General features: G+C 35.2%; 1 protein-coding gene across 4 annotated transcripts in view; it reads left to right on the top strand.

Annotated features, from left to right (window-relative positions):
• The first annotated feature begins 705 nt into the window (after positions 1–705).
• The window catches only part of LOC144960817 (uncharacterized), a 27,324-nt gene continuing 6,035 nt past the window's right edge, over positions 706–21,994 (top strand). The window contains exons 1-6 of one of the 4 annotated variants that reach the window (XM_078894169.1): positions 706–742; positions 4,986–5,249; positions 7,265–7,327; positions 9,988–10,101; positions 17,411–18,479; positions 19,355–20,845. In XM_078894169.1, the coding sequence (XP_078750295.1) occupies positions 4,989–5,249; positions 7,265–7,327; positions 9,988–10,101; positions 17,411–18,479; positions 19,355–19,791 (1,944 nt within the window). In that variant the 5' untranslated portion in view covers positions 706–742; positions 4,986–4,988 and the 3' untranslated portion in view covers positions 19,792–20,845. Of the gene's footprint in view, positions 835–4,939; positions 5,250–7,264; positions 7,328–9,987; positions 10,102–17,410; positions 18,480–19,354; positions 20,846–21,994 lie in introns of all 4 variants that reach the window. The other 3 variants (XM_078894167.1, XM_078894166.1, XM_078894168.1) reach the window with 3 other exon arrangements.

The following is a 21,994-nucleotide window of genomic DNA, read 5'->3' as shown; positions in this document are numbered from 1 at the left end:
AAGATACGTCTATATCTTTAGAAAAAAAAACCCAGCCTATATTGAAGAAAAATATATTTATTTATTTTTAGCTATAAATGTAAATTTCCACTCTTACAGTCCCTCTGTTTGATAAAAATTAACGATAAGTAAAGAAATGTAAACTTCAATTTATTGTACGAAGACAGATATTGTTTACAAGACTTGTCTTTACGCTCAAATTTTAAAAAGGCGGATCTTCGAATATAAACAGATTGCCGCTGCCGTCATCTTCCTTTTCTTATTGGTCTTTCTCTCATTTTATTTACATAGAAACAAACATTAAATATATGAAAAAAATGAAAAAAACATATGATATCTAAGACTAAGTAGTTGATACCGTAAAATATCAGATGGTGCCCGTCCCAAGTTCTCTGCAACAAATAACACAAGCATTGCTTTTCTTAGAAATTGAACTGTCACGAGTTTCGACAGGGTGCCAGATGGCCAGAGTTCCTTGTTATCGATTTTTACTTTAAAGGTAGCCAAATAAAACCTAACGTGTTCACCCTTTGAAAAAGTTATCAGTTTTGGTAATGTAAAAAATCGACTGGTCGAAAAAATCGAAAAATGTCTTTTTTAAATGAAAAGGATATAAATTGAAAATAAAAATAATAATAGAAACCCGATTCTCCTTTTGGCTGAATTTGGAAAGTTTGGCCACGACGTGTCCATCTGGCAGTCTTGATTACTGGAAAGTGAAACCTCCCTCCATTGGTTTGAGGTTTGTTGCTTGGTTCACGGTTAACTTTGAGCTTTGCGTAATCCAAACTTTTTCAAAGAGGCTCGGGAAATGTAGGCTAATTGATTGAATTGGTTTGTATTTGAAACTGTGTTTGGTTACTTTGATAACTTATGTCACAAACAAATAATCTATAAAATGGCTTTTTAGATAAACAAAGATAGCTGTCTGTCACTGTCACCTTGGTAAAGACGAAACATTTTAATTTCACTCTTGTTGACGAGGGGCACTGTTTCCTCGTTCTAATTCTAAGTAGAGAATAATTGAAAATGTATTCTAAATCTTGAACCAAATAAACCATATAGAGTATAATGAATGCCTAACATTATAAACGCTTGGAGTATTTTTCGTATTTTTTTTTTACTTTGATGATATAGGTACTTTGGTAAAAAAAAAAAAAAAAGAGAAAATCAAATTGAATTTACTCAATGAAACCTTTATCATTAAAATGCTTTTCAACACGATTCTAATAATTCCAAAATTGTGAAAATTAGATAAGCAGAAGAAAAATTATGTTAGTTTAAAGGGTGAAAAATGGTCTTCTACTTGCCTTTGTTAATTACTGACGGACTTTGTGACTGGTAGTAACCACCATTTGGATTTTAAAAAACTGGCCTAAAACGGCCGCTAAGGTTTGAGTTTGAGTAAAGATTTTGCTGGAACGAATTTCATCGATGCGGAATACAGTTTTGCCCTGAATTTAATTTTATTTAAAAGTTAAGATGTTAAATCACGTGCCGTCACTGAAATTTTGATTTACAACTTTCTAATTTTTTAATTATCCAAAGCTAAATTATACCTATTTTATCCACAATCAAAAGATCTACTAAATCGGCATTGATTTAAAAATAAACCAAACTAAACGATAGACGAAAATAAATAAATCATTAAAATCCATCCATAAAAAAAAAAAATCTATGGAATTTTTCTGAGATCCATTACTCAATAGTCCAAAAATCGGGTCACATCCACAAGGTCATTTATCAGCTCCCTACTGGAGTGCGAAATGGAAGTTTACCAAAGTACCTAAAATGGTATGTCTCCTATAGTGGGCAGGGAGGTACATGCTGTGTCTTCTATCCCCATACCCGTTTTCCAATTGTTTCCTGTCATTGTCTTGGAATGAGATTACTTGGTTTTGTCCTGGTCCTGGCCAGATGCCCTGGCTGAGAGGGAAACAGTCTAATTTATAGTTAGTTTTGGGAGATGATAATTTTTTCATTGTAAATCATCTCTCTGTTATGCACTGTATTATGCTTTCTTTATATTATATATGATTTGTAAAACATTTGAGTGTGTTCCTCTTAGCGGGGACCTGTGCTTGTGTCTGGATGAGTCTTTTAGTGATCTCAAACTAAGTACTTTGATAGAGTACTTTTGGAATCTACACCTGTTTCTTATTTGAACCAATTCCCCTTTGTCTTCCCTTTTCTTGGATGCTTTATTGTAATTCTAGAACTTTTTACTATCCCATTTTCTTCCTTTTTACTGGCGCTGATATGACCTTAATGTGTTGCAAGCGCTGTAAAACCCTTAAAAACAAACAAAACATAATATGGTATGTCGCAGTCTTGGGTCGAGAAGGAAGCAAACTGCTCGAGTAACTGTCCGAAAATTTTCCCTTGCTCGAGCGGATAAGAGAGTGGGTAATGTCATCCAACAGTGACTCGTTGGAAAAACAAAACAGCATCTTGTTTGCCACGGTTTGTGACTAACCATAATCTAACCCACTGGTAGCATCTTATATTATTTTCAGTTTATTTTCAAATTTGCTTTATGTAGGCAGTTTAGTGAGCAGCAGCAGTGGGAGTCAAATTGTGACCCACCTCGCCTATAAGACAGTTGTGACTGGAAATTGCTGTGCACATTTAGGGGGGGGGGGGGGGGGGTCTGTAAAAGATGCATAGCTTTGTTATGAAGAGAAATATCTCAGATATTTTGGTATCATTTTTTTACGTCCATTAATTTCCTTTTAAATTGTGCCAAATAACGAAAAATCCATCGAGTTATGTGGAATTAAAATTTGGCAAATTTCAAATTCATTCATTTTTTTTTTACAGCATGGGTTTTTAAAACAAATACCCTGGCTGTTAGAATAAAATCTAAACTTTTTAGGGCTCTCTATATACATGTGCAGACACTTTTTAAATCCCTGCTGAAATGCTGTTTTTGTAATGACTCAGCTCAGACTTCGTGAAACAAGTTATATGGCATGATAAATTTTAATATAGATATGCAATACGACCAGCTCGGACGGAGTTCTTTCAGTAACTAACTAAAACAAACAATCGTCTTACAGTGTACCTAAGGAACAAAGAGTGCTTTAACTTTCTCGCAGTCACCATTCATACTCACATGCAAAGAATACACAACACAAAATGCGTAACTCTATAAAGAATTCTAATATAATTACACACAGCCAAACAACTCCAATACTTTATGATACCTGTAACAGTTTACATTATCTTCTCATCATGGCTGCCCGACGATATCAATATTCTTATCGATATCGTTTTATTTAGTTATGTATTATTTTTAATAATTCTTCTTCAAACTGTAAAGAAATTGAAACTGAACTATTTTGGCCATACGACTCGCCACGAATCATTAGAAAAGCACATTGTGCAGACAAGGGTAGACGGCAAGAGAGGAAGAGGTAGACCAACAAGAAGCTGGGAACAAGATATATGTGAATGGCTGGGAATGACAACAACTCAAGCAAGTCGACTGGCGGAAAACCGTAATCTGTTTCGCAAGAAAGTTCGGAAAGCAACGTCCTATGCAGGATCAGCTGACTAGATGATGATTATTTTTAATGTAGTCATTAATGTTTTCAGTACTGTCATTTACACTTTTATATGGACATTTTATAGTTTTTATTTTTTGAAGCTTTTATATGTACTCAATTTTTCATGTCATGACGACAGTTATTTTGTATCCAGGATGTTTACAATCAGTCATTGCCATATACTATGTATATGACTTTGTTTTTAATGAACCCAGAGCCTCCTGTGTTGGAGGCTATGATAGTGTGTGTACAAAAAAATGTGCATTATTGTTATATTCTTCTTCAGTAGTAGAAGTAGTAGTACAGTGGAACCTCCCGATTACGACACCTCCGAATAACGACAACCTCCTGATAACGACATTGGCCCATGGTCCCGATTTTTTTTCTATTTAAGATCAGTAAAGAAAACTTCCAAATAACGACGCACTTTTTGATAAAACCTCTGAATAACGACATCATTTTGGCGATTTTCGGCAGTTTTCGTAGATATCTGATACTAAAAATATCGAGTATGAGTACTCAAAGTTTATTCAAACGATTCCTGCTTGAACCAATGAGAACGCAGCTTTTTTTTGACGAATCTTGGCTGATGTGCATTAACAAAAACCAAGGTATAAATGTAAGTGTAAGCAAGTAAACACAAAATCTTGGAAAATGTGATATTATGTGGTGATAGTAGTAGTAGTAGTAGTAGTAGTAGTAGTAGTAGTAGTAGTAGTTGTGTTTTTGTGGGAGGAGGAGGAGGAATTTTATCTAACTCGCAGCGTCCGAATTACCTGTTTTTGTTTGTTTTAAAGGGTTTTATAGCGCTTGTGACACATCTATGTCATATCAGCGCCAGTAAAAAGGAAGAAAATTGGATAGTAAAAAACATTCTAGATTTACAATTGAAATAACATAAGAAAAAAAAGACAAAAGGGAATGGTTTAAATAGGGAACAGATGTAGATTCCAGGAGCACACTATCAGTGTACTCAGTTCAGATCACCTAAAAGTCTCATCCAGACACACGCACAATTACCCTCTAAGAGGAATACACTACAATGTTTTGTTTGTTTTGTCAATGTTAATAAAAACTGGTCCCGCGGGCCTTACCACACCCACTTTGTCCGTCATTTTGGAAACCTCTAAATAACGACACCTCCGGATAACGACATAAAAACTCGGTCCCGTGGCATGTCGTTATCGGGAGGTTCCACTGTAGTAATATTAGTATTGTTATTATTATTATTATTATTATTATTATTATTATTATTATTATTATTATTATTATTATTATTATTATTATTATTATTATTATTATTATTATTTTTATGACAATTATCATCATCATCATCATCATCATCATCATCATCGTAATCCCTTCTTGCTGTTTACGTTCAAATAATATAGTTGATAAAACTGATCCATTTCATTATGTTTAAAACATATCAAAAAGATAATGGCTACAAAAACGGATTCCAAGCTACAGGAAGTCCTGACTAAACTGGACAACGTTTTAGAAAAAAATCGAAATTTTGAGAGGGAGGTGATAAATCTTCAAGAGGATGTGCTGACATTAAGGAAGTCAAACTATGAAATGAAAAACCAACTTGACGATGACAGAGTGGAAATTAAAAAGTTGCAGCTGTGTTTAGAAAACAAGACACTTTCTGCAAATCAGAAAAGAGGAGAAGATGTTAAGTCTCCAACAAGAAATGAGGTGAGACTGGATTAAATAAATTATTGATTAATTGAGTATGTAATGAATTGTAGGAATATTAATGGTTGGACATAACGACGTTTTGACCTTTGTCCTTTTTTCTTTTTAGTAAACACGAAATATATATATATAAGGCAGAAACGCTGTTTGTTTTGTGTTGTTCCCTTATATACGAGTCACATTTACTCAATTTATCTTTCTCTCCATCTTATTGGCTCATTTTGGCACCTCTATTTTTTTTTTAGCTTTTTTATTATTTTTTTTTTTATCAGCAAATTAAATCAAGGAACATAAAAAGCTCTATATCTAGATTATATTATATGAAGGTCTAAACATTATGCTGTTTCGAGTCATGGCGGTATTGTGTGACTCTGTGGTCTAATGGTATGACACTCGCTTTTGGATCAGAAGGTTTGGGTTCAAACCTTACTCGGCACATGGTTGAGTCCTTGGAAAAGACTCTGTATCACATTCTCTCACCGTACTCAGGTGTAAAATAAGTACCTGGCTGTTAACAGCGTTGTCTTTGTCCGAAAAATTGTAATATCGCCCAACAGTTGTCATGTCTACATGTTAAATGTTGCTGTTGACCAGGGACCCCTTGCAAAGCGCTTTGACCACATTTAGTGGATATTGTGCGATATAAAAGTAAAATTTCTTTTAAAAAATATTTTTTGTTTTGGTTTATCTGATTGAGAAGTTGGCCACAATGGTAATGATAATTTCAACTCATAGAACACATTAACTCACTCAACCCTAACACAGACTATAACCGTAGTTTACCCGGTTTACTTTTACCCCATGACTATTTATTATTACATTTTTCTGAGACAAATTATAGGCGTGGTATCAAAGCTAATGTTTTTAGTTTTTACATGTTAATGGTAGTTGAATAAAACTATCCATGTACATGCTCATTTTTAATACATTTTTCCAATTTTGAAAAGTAGCAAAAATCTCTAGGATTGAGTGAGTTAAGCTTGTGAGAATGTGTTATAGATGCATTGTGTTATATAATGATGGAGTGACACGACCGTGTCAATCTGGTATGGGTATTTTGTCAGAATGATTGGGATGAAGAAACGTTGAGTTTAAAAGTCAAAATGATCAGAATAAAGACATTCAATTGTATAATTATTGTGGCCTCTCCTGAATTTAAAAAAAAATAATTTTCAGTAATTGGTTGGTCCTGACATAATACTATTTAGACTGGTCACATATAATCATATCATGTATATCATATATTATATTATATTATATTATATCATGTCATATGATTAAAATAAGGCTTTAAAATGGACCAAGTGTTCCTTAAAAGGCCTTAAAATAAAAATAACAGTATATTGGAAGTTGTACATTGCATATTCTTTGAAGTAAAACTATTAAAAGGGAGAAACATATAAAAGCATAGAGGAAAAATTAACAACAAAAAGATAACAAACATCCATTATTAATTTTTGATTTAATATAATATGGCTGCTATTATGAGTCATAAATGTATTTTAAAGCAAATTGTGTCAGTGCAGGACATAGTCAGTCTGAAGGTGAAAATTTTGGACTTGCATATTTTTTTTCATTTTCTGAAAGAATATGCTCCCCAGAGCATTTTAATCTTTATTTGAAGTAAATCGGGTGATTGTTCATGAAGTTATGATAAGATGTATGGGAAAGTTATCTAGCAATTTTTCTCAAATTTCATTCTTTTTGAACTTGACTAACTGTGAAAAATATTTAGAAGTGAAATTAAGCTTTGATGTTTTCCCGAAGATGTACAAAAGAGTTGATTTAATCATTATGACAAGAACTCATTTTTTTCATCAAAATTGACCTTCTAACTAAACTTGGCATTATCTCAGTTCAAAACTTTTCACCATCCAACTGATTATGTCATTCACTGTTACAAATGTTCCCTGTCGTCTATGACATTTTATACCGTTCCAAGTTTTCGCAGTGCAGAATATAATTTTATTCTTTCACCTGTACCTTTTTTTTGTGTGTCTTTTTTTGCTTCTCAGTTTGAAAAGTTGTCGCAAAAAGTTGTAAAAATGGACAAGGCACTTCGATCTCTAACCATAAAGGTAAGTACAGCTGCCTCTCTCTCTCTTCCTGCCCACAAAAAAAGCCAAAAAAACCCCAAAAACCAACGAAACGTACAATAATTCAAATTTTCGATTATCAGAAATGAAGATGACGGCTTCAAAGCAGAATGAAACACTGAACATGAAATGTTTCAGTCTAAATTCTTCACATAAACAATAATATTTCATGTTGAATCTGGATAAGCGTGGGATTATGACGTTTTGGCAAAAATCCAGAAAATGGTTGGTAGGGAGAGAGAGTTATAAGTTATAGCGTGTGATTATGACGTTTTGTGGAAAATCTGGAAAATGGTTGGTAGGGAGAGAGAGTTAAAGCGTGTGATTATGACGTTTTGGGGAAAATTTTCAATTTTTTTTGTGAAAAGCAGCATGTGTAGTTTATTTGGTTAAGAAATCTGTCAACACATTATTTTACTAGGTAGTTGCTCATTTTTACACCTAATGCCAATAAAAATAAATTTGAGCTTTTATATAGAGCAATATCCACTAAACGTGCTCATAGTGCTTTACAAGGGGTCCCCAGCCAACAGCAGCACTTAACATGTATGACGGGACATGACACCTGTTAGGCGATATTGCAACTTTTTCCGGACAAAGACAGCGCTGTTAACGTCCAGCTACTCATTTTACACCTGAGTACGGTGAAAGAATGTGAGTAAAGAGCGTTTTCCAAGGACTACTTTTTTACAGCGCAATATCCACTTAATGTGCTCAAAGCGCTCTACAAGGCTGTCCCTGTGGAATTATGCCATTTTTTTGGCGAAATTATGCCAATATTATGCCCAAAAAAAAGGTGAATTATGCCATAAAATCGACATTATGACATAAATTATGCCAAAAATCCGACATTTATGCATGTTCTTGCGTGCTTTTGTAACCCCCAAAACCTAATTTTCACAATAAATGAATTCTTATAGGTTTAAAAGCTACATTCTGGGTGGGGTTCCTACCTCCCATAGTGGGCAGGGAGGTACTTATTGTGTCTTCTATCCCCCTATATCTGTTTTCCAGCTTGCATTCTGTCTTTGTCTTGGATTGAGATTGCTTGGTTTTGTCCTGGCCCTGGTCGGGGTCCTGGCTGGGAGGGAAACAGTCAAATGCATAGTTATTGTTTTGGGAGATGATATTTTTTTCCTTGTAAATTATCTCTCTGTTATGTATTATTATATTTGTTTTAATTTATAATGTAAGCATTTGAGTGTATTCCTCTTAGTGGGGGCTGTGCTTGTGTCCGGATGAGACTTATTGGTGATCTCAAACTAAGAACATTGGTGGTATGCTCTTGGAATCTACATCTGATCCCTATTTGTTCCCAGTTCCCCTTTGTCTTACTTTTTCTTGGATGCTTTAATTGTAATTCTAGAACTTTTTACTGTCCCATTTTCTTCCTTTTTACTGGCGCTGATATAACCTAAATGTGTTGCAAGCGCCATAAAACCCTTAAAAACAAAAAAAAAAAAAACAAAAGCTACATTAAGTTGTTTCGTTTCATTAAAAACAACTAAAAAGCAGAAATACAATCAGACTACTTGACAATGTAGAAAGAAGTAGGTACACTATTTGAAAGAACATTGATTTTAAACCCTTAGCATGCTACACCAACCTCTGTGGCAGAGTAGCGTGTTAAGAATGGGTAATTTTAAAAATGTCACCTAAAATAGCTAACGTTTACATGGTCAAATGATTAGGGAAAAATCAAAACAAACCAAGATACACATGAATGACAATGATGAATAAAAAGAAACGAAATTCCAACAACAGTGTTTTATTCTTTACTGTAGTAATAATAACAATAGTTGTAATAGTAGTAGTGGTAAAGGTAATGGTAGGAGTAGTAGTGGTCGTAGCAGTGGTATAGTCTTTTTAGACGTAGTAGTAGTAGTAGTAGTAGTAGTAGTAGTAGTAGTAGTAGTAGTAGTAGTAGTAATAGTAGAAGTATTAGTAGTAGTAATAGTAGTAGTAGTAGTAGTAGCAATAGTAGTAGTAGTGATAGCAGTAGTAGTGATAGTAGTAATAGTAGTGGTGTAGTAGTTGTAGTAGTAGTAATAGTAGTAGTCGTAGTTGTTGTAGTAATGTAGTAGTAGTAGTAGAAGGAGGAGCAGTAGTAGTAGTAGTTATTGTTGTAGTGGGAATAGTAGCAGTAGTAGTAGGAGGAGGAGTAGTAGTTGTTGTAGTGGGAATTATTTAGCTTTTTGCTGACAGATGCGGAGTTGGATGCGGAAGGCCAAAGGATGTGGCCGCATCGGATGCCCATGCGGCCGCATTTTCCTGGAGGGACAGACAAGGGGTCCTCTTCCAACAACAACACTTAACATGTATGATGAGACATGACGCCTGCTAGGCGATATTACAATTTTTTCTGGACAGAGACATCGCTGTTAACATCCAGGTACTCATTTTACATCTGAGTACGGTGAGAGAATGTGAGTTAAGAGCCTTTTCGAAGGACTCAACTATGTGCTGAGCGAGGCTCGGACCCAGGACCTTCCGATCCAAAAGCGAGTGTCATACCACAAGACCACTACCATGAACATTATCATCAGCATCATTATCAAAATCTTCATCATCATCATTATCATTTCCATCGTCATCATCACCTCCACAAATACCACTTTAACAAACAATTTTTACCCCATCAGTGCTCCACGTTACAGGCCAAAGTAGATTGTAATGAAAAACAACTGGAGAGAAACATTAAAATCTTCAATCGTGTCCACGTCTCCATGCAAGATGCTATAGACGTCAGGAAAGAGGTAAACATATGACATGCAATCCTTAATATTGAGAAAAGTGAGTGGAGCAGGCACTTATGTTGATACCAACAAGAAATGAAGTGAGTAGAAAAGTGCCAGAAAACTAGAGAATAAAAATTTCGCTGGGGCGATAGGGGTTCGAACCCGCGACCTTACTTGTGTGACAACTCGGCCTGGTCAGGGAGAGCGTGGATAGCTCATACGGTAGAGTCACCACTTGCAGGACTTGAACTCTGGACTTTCCGGTCCAAAGGTAAGTGTCATACCACATGACCACGTCGCTGCACATATACCAGGTCGCTCAGAAAAGAAAAACTGTCACATGTTTAGAGGTCTCTTACTTAAAATTTTGAAATCCTTTATGTTGTCAAAATTTCATTTACATTATTGAAATTCTAATTACTTAACACAATACATTCGATCATGACCAATTTTCAGTTACCATTATTCTATGAAAGTATTTTTTGATTTTACATTGCCGTATTGATACATTTTTCCTGACATTCAAAGTTGTGTAAAACTGTCTGTGAATGATACAATACAATGCAAGTCATATATGAGATTCTGTAATTATATAAACTATTGTATAAGGCATTTAAAGGATAATTCCTATTAAGCCTTTAGTAAGATAAGATCAAAAACATGATGCCATAATGAGTGATTTTAAAAGTTGGTGATTTCTTACGTAGTTGGTTTTATGGTTTGGTTGATTACAGTTGCTTGAAGTGAGAGTTACTTTTACACCAAAAGGAACCCATGTGAATAGTGTCTCCGTTTTCTCTTTTAAATTACAAGATGTCCTTTATGTACACTAAGTGTACACTATGTAAATGCCATTTATTATTATTATTATTATTATTATTATTATTATTATTATTATTATTATTATTATTATTATTAGACATAGGCCCGGGGCATAACCGTAACAATACAAAACAATGATGTTACAGTAAACCTCACTTAAAACGGCCACGGTTGCAACAGGAAATTTTTAAATCCCTGTTCTACAGCCTATATAATTCATATAAATCGTGCATGACTATAATGGGGAAATATTTCTTGGAACATGGCTACAATGGGGTTGTGAGTCGCAAGATTAGTACCCAATTGAGAAAAACTACATAGTACAAAGAACATTATTTGCTAGTCCCACTATCCCCGTGCATTTTACGAAGATCTTACATTAACTCACTCAACCCTAACACCGACTATATCCGTAGTTTACCTGGGTTACTTTTTACCCCATGCCTATTTATTACATTTTTCTGAGACAAATTATAGGCGTAGTATCAAAGCGAATGTTTTTAGTTTTTATACGATAATGATAGTTGATTAAAACTATTTATGTACATGCTCATTTTTAATTATTTTTTGTTGTTGCGATTTTGAAAAGTAGCAAAAAAATCTAGGATTGAGTGAGTTTAATTGAGAACTTGTTCTTTGAAAAGGGATGGAGAGGTAAACAAATTTGTCAGTAATTTTCGAATAAAGGGTGGATAGATTGATCTGCCAACTGGATTAATAAGAGAATAATCACTACAGAGGTTAACCATCTCCTTACCAACTATAGGAAAATTGTCACATTCGTTACGATACATCCAACATTTTTCTTATTCAGATTTATTTTGTACATCATAAAATTTAAAGAAAATGAACAGTGTGTTGTAGAGCATGTTTTGCTAAAGAAATTATGTATCGCAAGAACCTTACTGCTATTGTGTCTGAGTGATAAAAAATATATTTTCTTGTTAGTTGGGTGTGAAGTTTTGGGGAAAATCCTGAAAATATCGGTAATCCAGGGGTTGTAGAAAATGGTAGGGGCTGCCTGAAGCCTGTGATCATGAAAATACTAACGAAAGAGTGAAAATGGAGAGGCTTCATACGGGAACAATGCAGACAATGGACGTTTCGGGTACAAACCATTCGTCAGCACAACAATACACAATTGAGTACAGACAATACAAGTTTTTTTGCATTATATTTTATTTATTTTCCATGTTAATATGTGTGTTGTTGTGCTGACGAAGGGTTTGTACCCGAAACGTCCATTGTCTGTTTTGTTCCCATACGAAGCCTCTCCATTTTCACTCTTTCGTGACCACGAGGATAGTGGGACTAGCAAATAATCCTCATTGTAGCAGAGTCCCGCTATATCCATGCATACGGAATTTGAAGCCTCGCAATTCTGACCGAAATTTTTAAAAAACAAACAAACCACAATGACCATGTTTAGCCATTAATTGAATTGATAAAAAGGATATCAAAGCTTCATAAGATATATCATGATAAAAGTGATATGAATTAATTGTTTATCTTTTAATCGATATTCAGTTAATTTGATTGTCAAATTGATATGAATCATAAGAAGAATTTACTGTGTCTGGCACCCATCATAGTCGAGTAGTTATAAGAAAAAGAGACTCGCATTAAAACACAAAAGTTTGCCAATTTTGCGAGGGTCATTTCAAAAACACTTAAATTAAATTTAGGTGCATTTACTTAAAATTTTGCATTTTAAAAAATGTTATATTAGTTGCAGAAAACTTATATAAAAATTGTGGCAATGTGGCGTAATTAGAAAACTGCCAAACCTGGGACAGTTTTGTTTTAGCCATCCGGTATGTATATATATATACCGAGGTATGGCCCATCTCAATTTATCAAATTAATATATAAAGTGTTGCTATTGGTTCTTGGTTGTATATTTTTACATTTTTGTGCATTTGCATATATATATATATTAGTCCGTTCCCTTAATGGAAAAATTGTGCAAATCGTGTAACCAGCATGAAATTTTCACACAAAGTGCAGAATTTTATGAGGATTTCGAAAATAGGTGGCTCCAAGTTGAAATATAGCTGGAACCACGAGTTATTGCCCTTTAAAGGTGACAAAATACATTTTTTCAACATTTTATTTTTTTTTCTCAAAAATTTACGGTTTTATAAATATTTTATAATGATGTGGTTATTTTGCTATTCCCTTGCGCACTTTGGACTCAGAAAATATTTTTCCATTTGAATTTTATTGAAATATATAAGAAAATACGAAATTCAATTGGGATTTTTCAGGAAATTAAAAAAAATATATCTCCTTCCTGGAAACTGTTTAAATGGTTTAGAATCTGACATATATTTGAAATGCCATGCATTTCAAAAACATTTTTTAATCTTCACATCCTCTAAAATCAAGCAATATTAATTTGATTTAAAAAAACAAACAATAATAGACAATTCAACTGCCAAAGCAAGTACCCCTTCTCCTCCCGACACACACGTACAATCACTCTCAAACATAAGAGTACAATGTATCTCTATCATATAGCAAATAACACGTTTAAATTTATATATATATATATTGTACAATACATATTTATTCAATGAAGAATTGAACCATTTAAAACATTTTTTTCTGTGTACATATTTAACAGCAGCATTTTTATAGATTTACATCCCTTTTTTAAAATTACATTGTTGAAAACATACAATTGAAAAACGTGTTTAAAGTCAATTATTGTCTCTAGAACATTGACCATTGCAGGCACATAACAGAGTACATGGAAGAGATGCCTTAACACAATTGCATCTTTTGGAGCATCCCTTTGATGAACAGTTACATTTAATCAGATTTTGTGAGGCATGTGTAAGGTCAGTCAAAGTGGACCACTTTGGCATCCCATCTTCTTTCCAACCAAAATCTGATTTGGAAGGAAGACTAGGGTCTTTAGCAAGAGAGCGTTTCCATACATAACCAGCTTGGTAAACTGCTCGATTTAAATGCTGTTTGAGAGCTTCACGAGTTGGCGGCATATTGTCTCGAAGGCGTGACTTTTTTGTAAAAAGTTCATTCATTGACAGCAGATAAGTTGGTTGCTCTGTCAAACAACAAACAGACAAATCTCTGGATGATGTTGAAATACTTGTCTCTTTATAGAACTGGCAAATTCTTTTACTAGTTTCAGCTGTAATATCTTTTACCCTAGCATAGGAAATTGATAAACCCAGAGCAGACAGTTTATCAATAAGACCTTTCTTTCTGGTTTTGGCAAAAACCATGACTCCTAAATAAACGCGGATTGGGGTTTCCTTGGACAACTGTTTTCTAGTGCTACCTGAATTTTGCGGGCTTTTGTTGTTGTGGTTCAACATGATATACTGTGAAATTGTCATGGTATGTCGATTCTGATGACCTAAACTTAGCGAACACTGACCACTTCAAATGCCATTCACAATTTTCACTAATTTGTGTGGTACACTATTGACAATGCTATCATGATCTATATTGAGGGGTGATATGAATGTATGATTTCTTATTTCTGCTCTTATAATATCAACGGCTTTTTGTATTGCAAGATCATCATTTGAATCTAAATCGGAAATAGCTGCTTGTGAAATAATATTCCCCTCTTTGAAAGTAAGCAAGACTTCCCGCCCATCCCTGTATTCCATTAAAGAAGGAACTCTCGATAGTTAATTTTCTGTGAATCTAGTTTTATGTACATATACATCCGACAAATTTATGGCATTTAATTTTGACAAAAGTAAATTGTAGAGATCATTCAGCTTAAACACAACATTTGTGTCTGTGCGAGCTTGTTGTTGATCAATAAAATTGACAATATCCTGTTTGCATTCTGCAATGTGTGTTTTGTATTTGTTGTCTGAAGTATTTTTACATCTAAAATCGTCTGCTCTTCTGTGGAACAGTATAAGGCAAGGCTTATGATACTTTGCTTCCACCGCAATAAGATCACCCTCACCAAATACTCTAAGAATACTTGTATCTGAAAGAAGGACAGCTTCCTAGTAGACTTTTTGTGAAAGAGCAGGAGTCCGGACCTCAGTCAATTCCCCTTCACAACCCTTACAAAACAAGCAGTGTTTGCTTATATGTGATGTGTTTAATGTGCCTCTTGTATCAGGACTTGCAACTGCTTCACTATTACATTGATTTATCTTTTTTGCAAGCCTTTTGAGTTTTGATTTATGAAACCTGTGTCTGCAATTCTTATGGTAAAGTCCATCATTGTCTCTCAAAAAACTAGCAAGACATTTCACAGGTTGGTTAATATTGAATTTCAATGCTATTGGCAATCTACCTGAGTCATGAAAAAGTTTGATATCCTCAGAAATGGCAACATAAGTGTCTTCAATACAATTTAACTTGGTTGCTTTTTTAGGGTTTGTGAGAGGAGAATTTTCAATGGTTTCTTGACAAAACAGGCACTTCGACCAGTCAATTTCAGGGGAAGCTTGATCGAGTCTTGGAACTTTGTTCAGAATTTTACAGTCGACAATGGATGTCTGCCGCTTCTTTCCTCCTGCCATATTAGCGCATTCTAGGAAGGAAAGAAAAATAAATCAAAACCCCATGACATACTCAAGAGACAATATTTAAAGTTATTTCCTACAAAGTGTGAATTACGTAGTTTCTCAAGTTACAGAAAATGTTACCATCTTAAGGCGATATAGGGTAGCTTGAGAGATGACAGAATGAACAAGTTTGTGTGCGTGCGAGTGTGTGTGTGTGTGTGTGTGTGTATGCGTGTTAGTGTGTATTTGTGTGTGTGTTTGCGTGAGAAAGGTTAAACACATATTAGTTGACGGGGCTTGGATAGCTCAGTGGTAAGATTCTCTGCAAAACAACAATAAAACAACAACAACAACATCAACACACACACACAACGAACACATACTTCCAAATACCTGTTAGAATGGAACTTTAGTCCTTGCAATCTTGACCATTCAACAAATCAAACTAGCATTCCCATTTGACGAGGTCCCAGGCATGATGCTTTTAAGGAAACAAAGGACTGTGAGGCTGGCAAGTAGAAATATAACAAACAAGTCAATACATTGTTTAAAAAAACCAAACCTGAACATGCAAAAGGTAAAGCAATGTGTGTGAATATTAGCGTGTATTGGTAGAATTGTGTGTGGAGATGTTCTTTTTTTGATCAACTGAGTTAATAATAAATTAGTTATGTTTTTTTCTTTCTCGGTCAGCAGTAATGACAAACACCGTTATTCTATCATCAATCATCGACAGGCTAATCTATATCTAATCGAATCTAAAAGGGTCTAAATTTAGTACTGACATAGCACATGTAACTTATATTATACTAAGATAGAAAAATATGTTCAGATCCAAGCATGGGCCATAATCTTACTCTATCTTTTGCATCCTGGGGGCTTATGATATGACTGTGACTCAGCTTTGATCTGACCCAATTCTTTTTTCACAACTCAATTCTTTTGTCATACATTGCGCAATGCTTATCGCACTAGCATGCGCATAAAGTAAAATAACATCACGATGATATAAGACATTTATAATAGATGAAAAAGATTGTTCCTTACCTTTTCAATGAATATCGATTGCACAAAATAAAATTGTGGTTTGTTGACATCGTTCAAAAGACAAAACTCATTCTCTCAGTTATTTTTTAGACAACACATGATGCCATTGTCGGTAGATGGAGCTGTCGTTATCTCGAAGGGAGAGGCGGTGACAGATGACAAAACCGCATTTCGATTTAGCATTATTGTACTGTACACAATGGTTGAAAGAAACCTCTTTAACTGCTTTAAATATTTTTTTTAGTCTCTTGTTGTTGTTTTTTTTCGTTTACAGGCGCTAAGACATCCTAGTACATACTTAGTAAAGGATAGGTCGACATAATGACTCATAGTTTTGTTGCACGGGCAAAAAAGGACAATTTTTATTGGGGTTTTTTCTGCGGTCAGAAGAATAAAAAAAAATGTTTTAAAATAATTAAAAGCTATATTTTTGGTAAATAATAATGGAAAACATTAAAACAAAAATATCTCCACGATATCTCCACACATCAAGATGTTCTTAATGGGTGAGAATGTTTTTTTTTTAATACTTTTGTCATCGAGCGCCAAAACGTCACAAAGTGCGCGTTTTCACTAGACTTTGCGACGAATTTTAAGGTCTTTTCAATAAAAATGGTATTTGGAGCCACCTATTTTTCGAATCTTCATAATTTTCTGCACCAATTTGTATACTTAGTTTGCTGGTTACAAAAAGTGCACAAAACGCACGGAACTTGCCGCTAAGAAAACGGACTATATATATATATATATATATGTATACATTGTCGCCATAGATTCTCAACTTTGTTTTTATTATTATTATTATTATTATTATTATTATTATTATTATTATTATTATTATTATTATTATTATTATTATTATTATTATTATTATTATTATTATTATATAATTCTTGCACACTTATTCTCTGGCTTTGTATATTTAAAATTTGTTCTTTCAAAACCATCAGGTTAAGGGCATGAAGAAGGAGATGACGACTGTAAATGATGATATTGCTGAAATGAAGGACTCTCTTGAGAAATATGAAAATGGGAGAGAGCAGAAACAACAACAACAGCCACGTCAACGGCAACAAAAGAAGAAGAAACAACAACAGCAACAGCCCCATCAACAGCAACAACTGCAACAACAACAGCAGCAGCAGAAACAACAGCCCCATCAACAGCACCAACTGCAACAACAGCAGCAGCAGCAGAAACAACAGCCCCATCAACAGCAACAACTGCAACAACAGCAGCAGCAGCAGAAACAACAGCCGCATCAACAGCAACAACTGCAACAACAGCAGCAGCAGCAGAAACAACAGCCACATCAACAGCAACAACTGCAACAACAGCAGCAGCAGCAGAAACAACAGCCACATCAACAGCAACAACTGCAACAACAGCAGCAGCAGAAACAACAGCAACAACTGCAACAACAGCAGCAGCAGCAGAAACAACAGCCACATCAACAGCAACAACTGCAACAACAGCAGCAGCAGCAGAAACAACAGCCACATCAACAGCAACAACTGCAACAACAGCAGCAGCAGCAGAAACAACAGCCACATCAACAGCAACAACTGCAACAACAGCAGCAGCAGCAGAAACAACAGCCGCATCAACAGCAACAACTGCAACAACAGCAGCAGCAGCAGAAACAACAGCCACATCAACAGCAACAACTGCAACAACAGCAGCAGCAGCAGAAACAACAGCCACATCAACAGCAACAACTGCAACAACAGCAGCAGCAGCAGAAACAACAGCCACATCAACAGCAACAACTGCAACAACAGCAGCAGCAGAAACAACAGCAACAACTGCAACAACTGCAACAACAGCAGCAGCAGAAACAACAGCTACATCAACAGCAACAAAAGAAGAAAAACCAGCAACAGCCACGTCAACTGCAACAACAACAGCAGCTACTCAGTGAGAAACCTCAGCAGTTGTCGCATCAACATCATCAACAACACGACCAACAGGCACCATCAGCATCAGCAGGGACAGACATAAATTACCTAAGTGAGGATGGTAAGTAACTATTGTACAGTCAGATGGATATTTCTTTAATTGGGGATTGGACTTAAATTTGGTTCTGGGGAATTTAATAGTTGGTTTTAGGGACTTTAATATAGTTTCAGGTACTGCTTGTGGTTTAGTATTACTGAGATTTTATCATTCATTACTGATGAAAGTTGTTTTTTACTGATTTTGGAATGTTTCAAGTAGACAGGTATGCATAGATGTGACATAAGTACAGGCAGACATATAGGAATACTTCAAGAGTCACATACCAAACGCTTGATCATTATGGTTTATTGTTTATCCTAACGTTGGTTTTGCACAACCAAAGATTCTGACTTTGGTAGGTGCCGCCAACTTTCCTGATTTTGTCTGAAAATTCAGGAAATTTGTTCTGAGTCCCAACTCCGCTAATTTACAATTATTTCTCCGATTTTTGCTATTAATTCTAATAATAAAAAAAAAGAAATCATTATCATCATCATCATCTTCATCAGCATCATCATCCTCATCAGCATCATCATCCTCATCAGCATCATCATCCTCATCAGCATCATCATCCTCATCAGCATCATCATCTTCATCAGCATCATCATCCTCATCAGCATCATCATCCTCATCAGCATCATCATCCTCATCATCATCATCATCCTCATCAGCATCATCACTGTCACATCTTTATGTATATTTTGCCCCTAAATTATCCCAATTTTTATGTGAAAAGTTGTTAAGTTCATAGGAATTGCCAGCAATTTAGTATCAAAGACCTTGAATCAAGGTGACTCCTTTTCCTTTATTTTCTTCACAATCACAAAATTTAAAAAACTTAAAATTTTATAACAAAGTGAAGTATTTGATAATTTCCATTTTAATCTTTCACCCAGAGCTGCGCTGCCAGATTAAATTTTCAGCCCATTGTGAGGTGTATCTGCAAACCGCGCACTTTCAGAAACTCCATCTGAAGAACTTTACATCTGAGCACCAGCAAAACCCTCTTGTTACACACAATATAGGAATGTACAGGTCATTCTTCGATTACTTTGATCTCAAGACAGGTGTGTACACAATTCCAGTCCAAGGAAGTTATAGATTTTCCCTTGACAAAGAAGATGAAAGGAGACATGCTGTGGAAGCGTATATAGTATCAAACAATGGTAAGGAATATCCCCTGGTCATGGATTCTTTGTGTAGTAAAGCTGATGTCACCTTGAGTTGTGAAAATTGGGAAAAGTTGCAGTTTGCCTTCAGCGAGTCCTATTGTTTGGCTGTTATGTTCACTCCTTATAAGTTTAAGTTAACAGTGGAGTTCCTACACAGGTAGATTAGAAATACAATGCTACCTCTGGATGACGACGTCTTTTAATATTGACAACCCCTGGATACTAACGAGAGTGAAAATGTAGAGGGTTCGTATGGGAACAATGCAGACAATGAATGTTTCGGGTACAAACCCTTTGTCAGCACAACAATACACAAATTAACGTGGAAAACAAAATAAAATAAAATGCAAAATAACTTGTATTGTCTGTACTCAATTGTGTATTGTTGTGCTGACGAAGGGTTTGTACCCGAAACGTCCATTGTCTGCATTGTTCCCGTATGAAGCCTCTCCATTTTCACTCTTTCATTAGTATTTTCATGATCACAGTCACAGGCTTCAGGCAGCCCCTACCATTTTCTACAACCTCTGGATAACGACATTTTTTAATATTTACGTCCCCTGGATAACGACATTGACCTCTGATCCCTATTTGTTTTTCTTTTGCTGTATATTATTAGAACTCGTAATAAAAAAAAACCACCCCAAAATAGCGACATGCACCCTGTTTAGCAACATCGTTATAACAATAATCGGCAGTTGATATCACCAATGTTTGATACCCAACCATTGTCATCTCAATCTTTAATTATGGATATTTATTGTCTTGTAATATGTTGGGATAGCGTGGAAAACAATTTCACTTTATTAGTTTCATTTGAAAAAGTATTTATTTATTTAAAAAATTAGTGTTGTTGTTTTTAACTTATTATTATTATTATTATTATTATTATTATTATTATTATTATTATTATTATTATTATTATTATTATTATTATCATTATTATTATTTTATTTTTTTAACACTGCAAGATGTAGATCTACTAATTTTAGGTGCTTGTAAACTTTGGTACACTTGAATAAAAATTTTGGTACTCATCAGCAGTATCGCATGGATTGTAATTGAAATCAAAACTCGATGTGTTCATGTGCGGTATTACAACTACTGACTGGGTGGGGATCCTGACCTCCCATAGTGGGCAGGGAGGTACATGCTGTGTCTTCTATCCCCCTATATCCTGGGTGGGGATCCTGACCTCCCATAGTTGGCAGGGAGGTACATGCTGTGTCTTCTATCGCCCTATGTCTGGGTGGGATCCTGACCTCCCATAGTGGGCAGGGAGGTACATGCTGTGTCTTCTATCCCCCCATACCCGTTTTCCAATTGTTTCCTGTCGTTGTCTTGGAATGAGATTACTTGGTTTTGTCCTGACCCTGGGCGGAGTTCCTTGGCTGGGAGGGCAACAGTCGAATTTATAGTTATAGTTTTGGGAGATGATATTTTTTTCCTTGTAAATCATCTCTCTGTTATGCATTGTATTATGTTTAGTTTACATATTATGTTATATGATGTGTATACATTTGAGTGTATTCCTCTTAGTTAGGACCTGTGCTTGTGTCTGGATGAGACTTTTAGGTGATCTCAAATTAAGCACTTTGACGGTGTGCTCTTGGAATCTACATCTGTTCCCTATTTGAACCAATTCCCCTTTGTCTCACCTTTTCTTTTATGCTTTAATTATAATTCTAGAACTTTTCACTATCCCATTTTCTTCCTTTTTACTGGCGCTGATATGACCTTAATGTATTGCAAGCGCCGTAAAACCCTTAAAAACAAACAAACAAACAGCTACTGGCACTCGGTTTTCTTGAGGTATTCTTATTTTTGTTAAATGACGTTCGAACATTGTTTACGATTAAAAAAAAATTTACATACATACACATTGGAGAGTGAAAAACGTAAGTGCTATACCGTTTGTAAACAAAGAGAAATACACATTTAATGCTTTTTAGACATGCATGGTCCACCCATCGCACTGTCATATATCCACGGTTCTCACCACACACCCTTTTTCTGTCATCTTGAAAACTCCCAGAATAACGACATAGATTTTCCGGTACTTTGTCTCACATCTACGGTGTAATGCTTTCCCATAATGTGGCCGTAGAACGGTAAAGGTACTAGTAGGGTCGCGTGTTTGAGAGCCCCCGTCACCACCACGAAGTTTTTAGCTTGGGCGACCAAAGAGTTTCTGCAATGACAGAATGTATGAAGGACAACAGACAAAGCCGAAAGGACTCTGCTGACCTGATGACGTCTTTGCCAAACAAGCAGCTTTGAATTAATTAAAGAAGTTGATATACAGAGAAGTGTTAAGACATGGAACGAGATAAAAAAGTTAGCTCAGGATATAGAAGGATGGAA

This window comes from Berghia stephanieae, chromosome 15 (assembly GCF_034508935.2).
Source record: "Berghia stephanieae isolate SIO BIC M18660-M18661 chromosome 15, UCSD_Bste_1.3, whole genome shotgun sequence".
In the NCBI taxonomy this organism is placed as follows: domain Eukaryota; kingdom Metazoa; phylum Mollusca; class Gastropoda; order Nudibranchia; family Aeolidiidae; genus Berghia; species Berghia stephanieae.
This window is presented reverse-complemented; position numbering and strand designations above follow the sequence as displayed.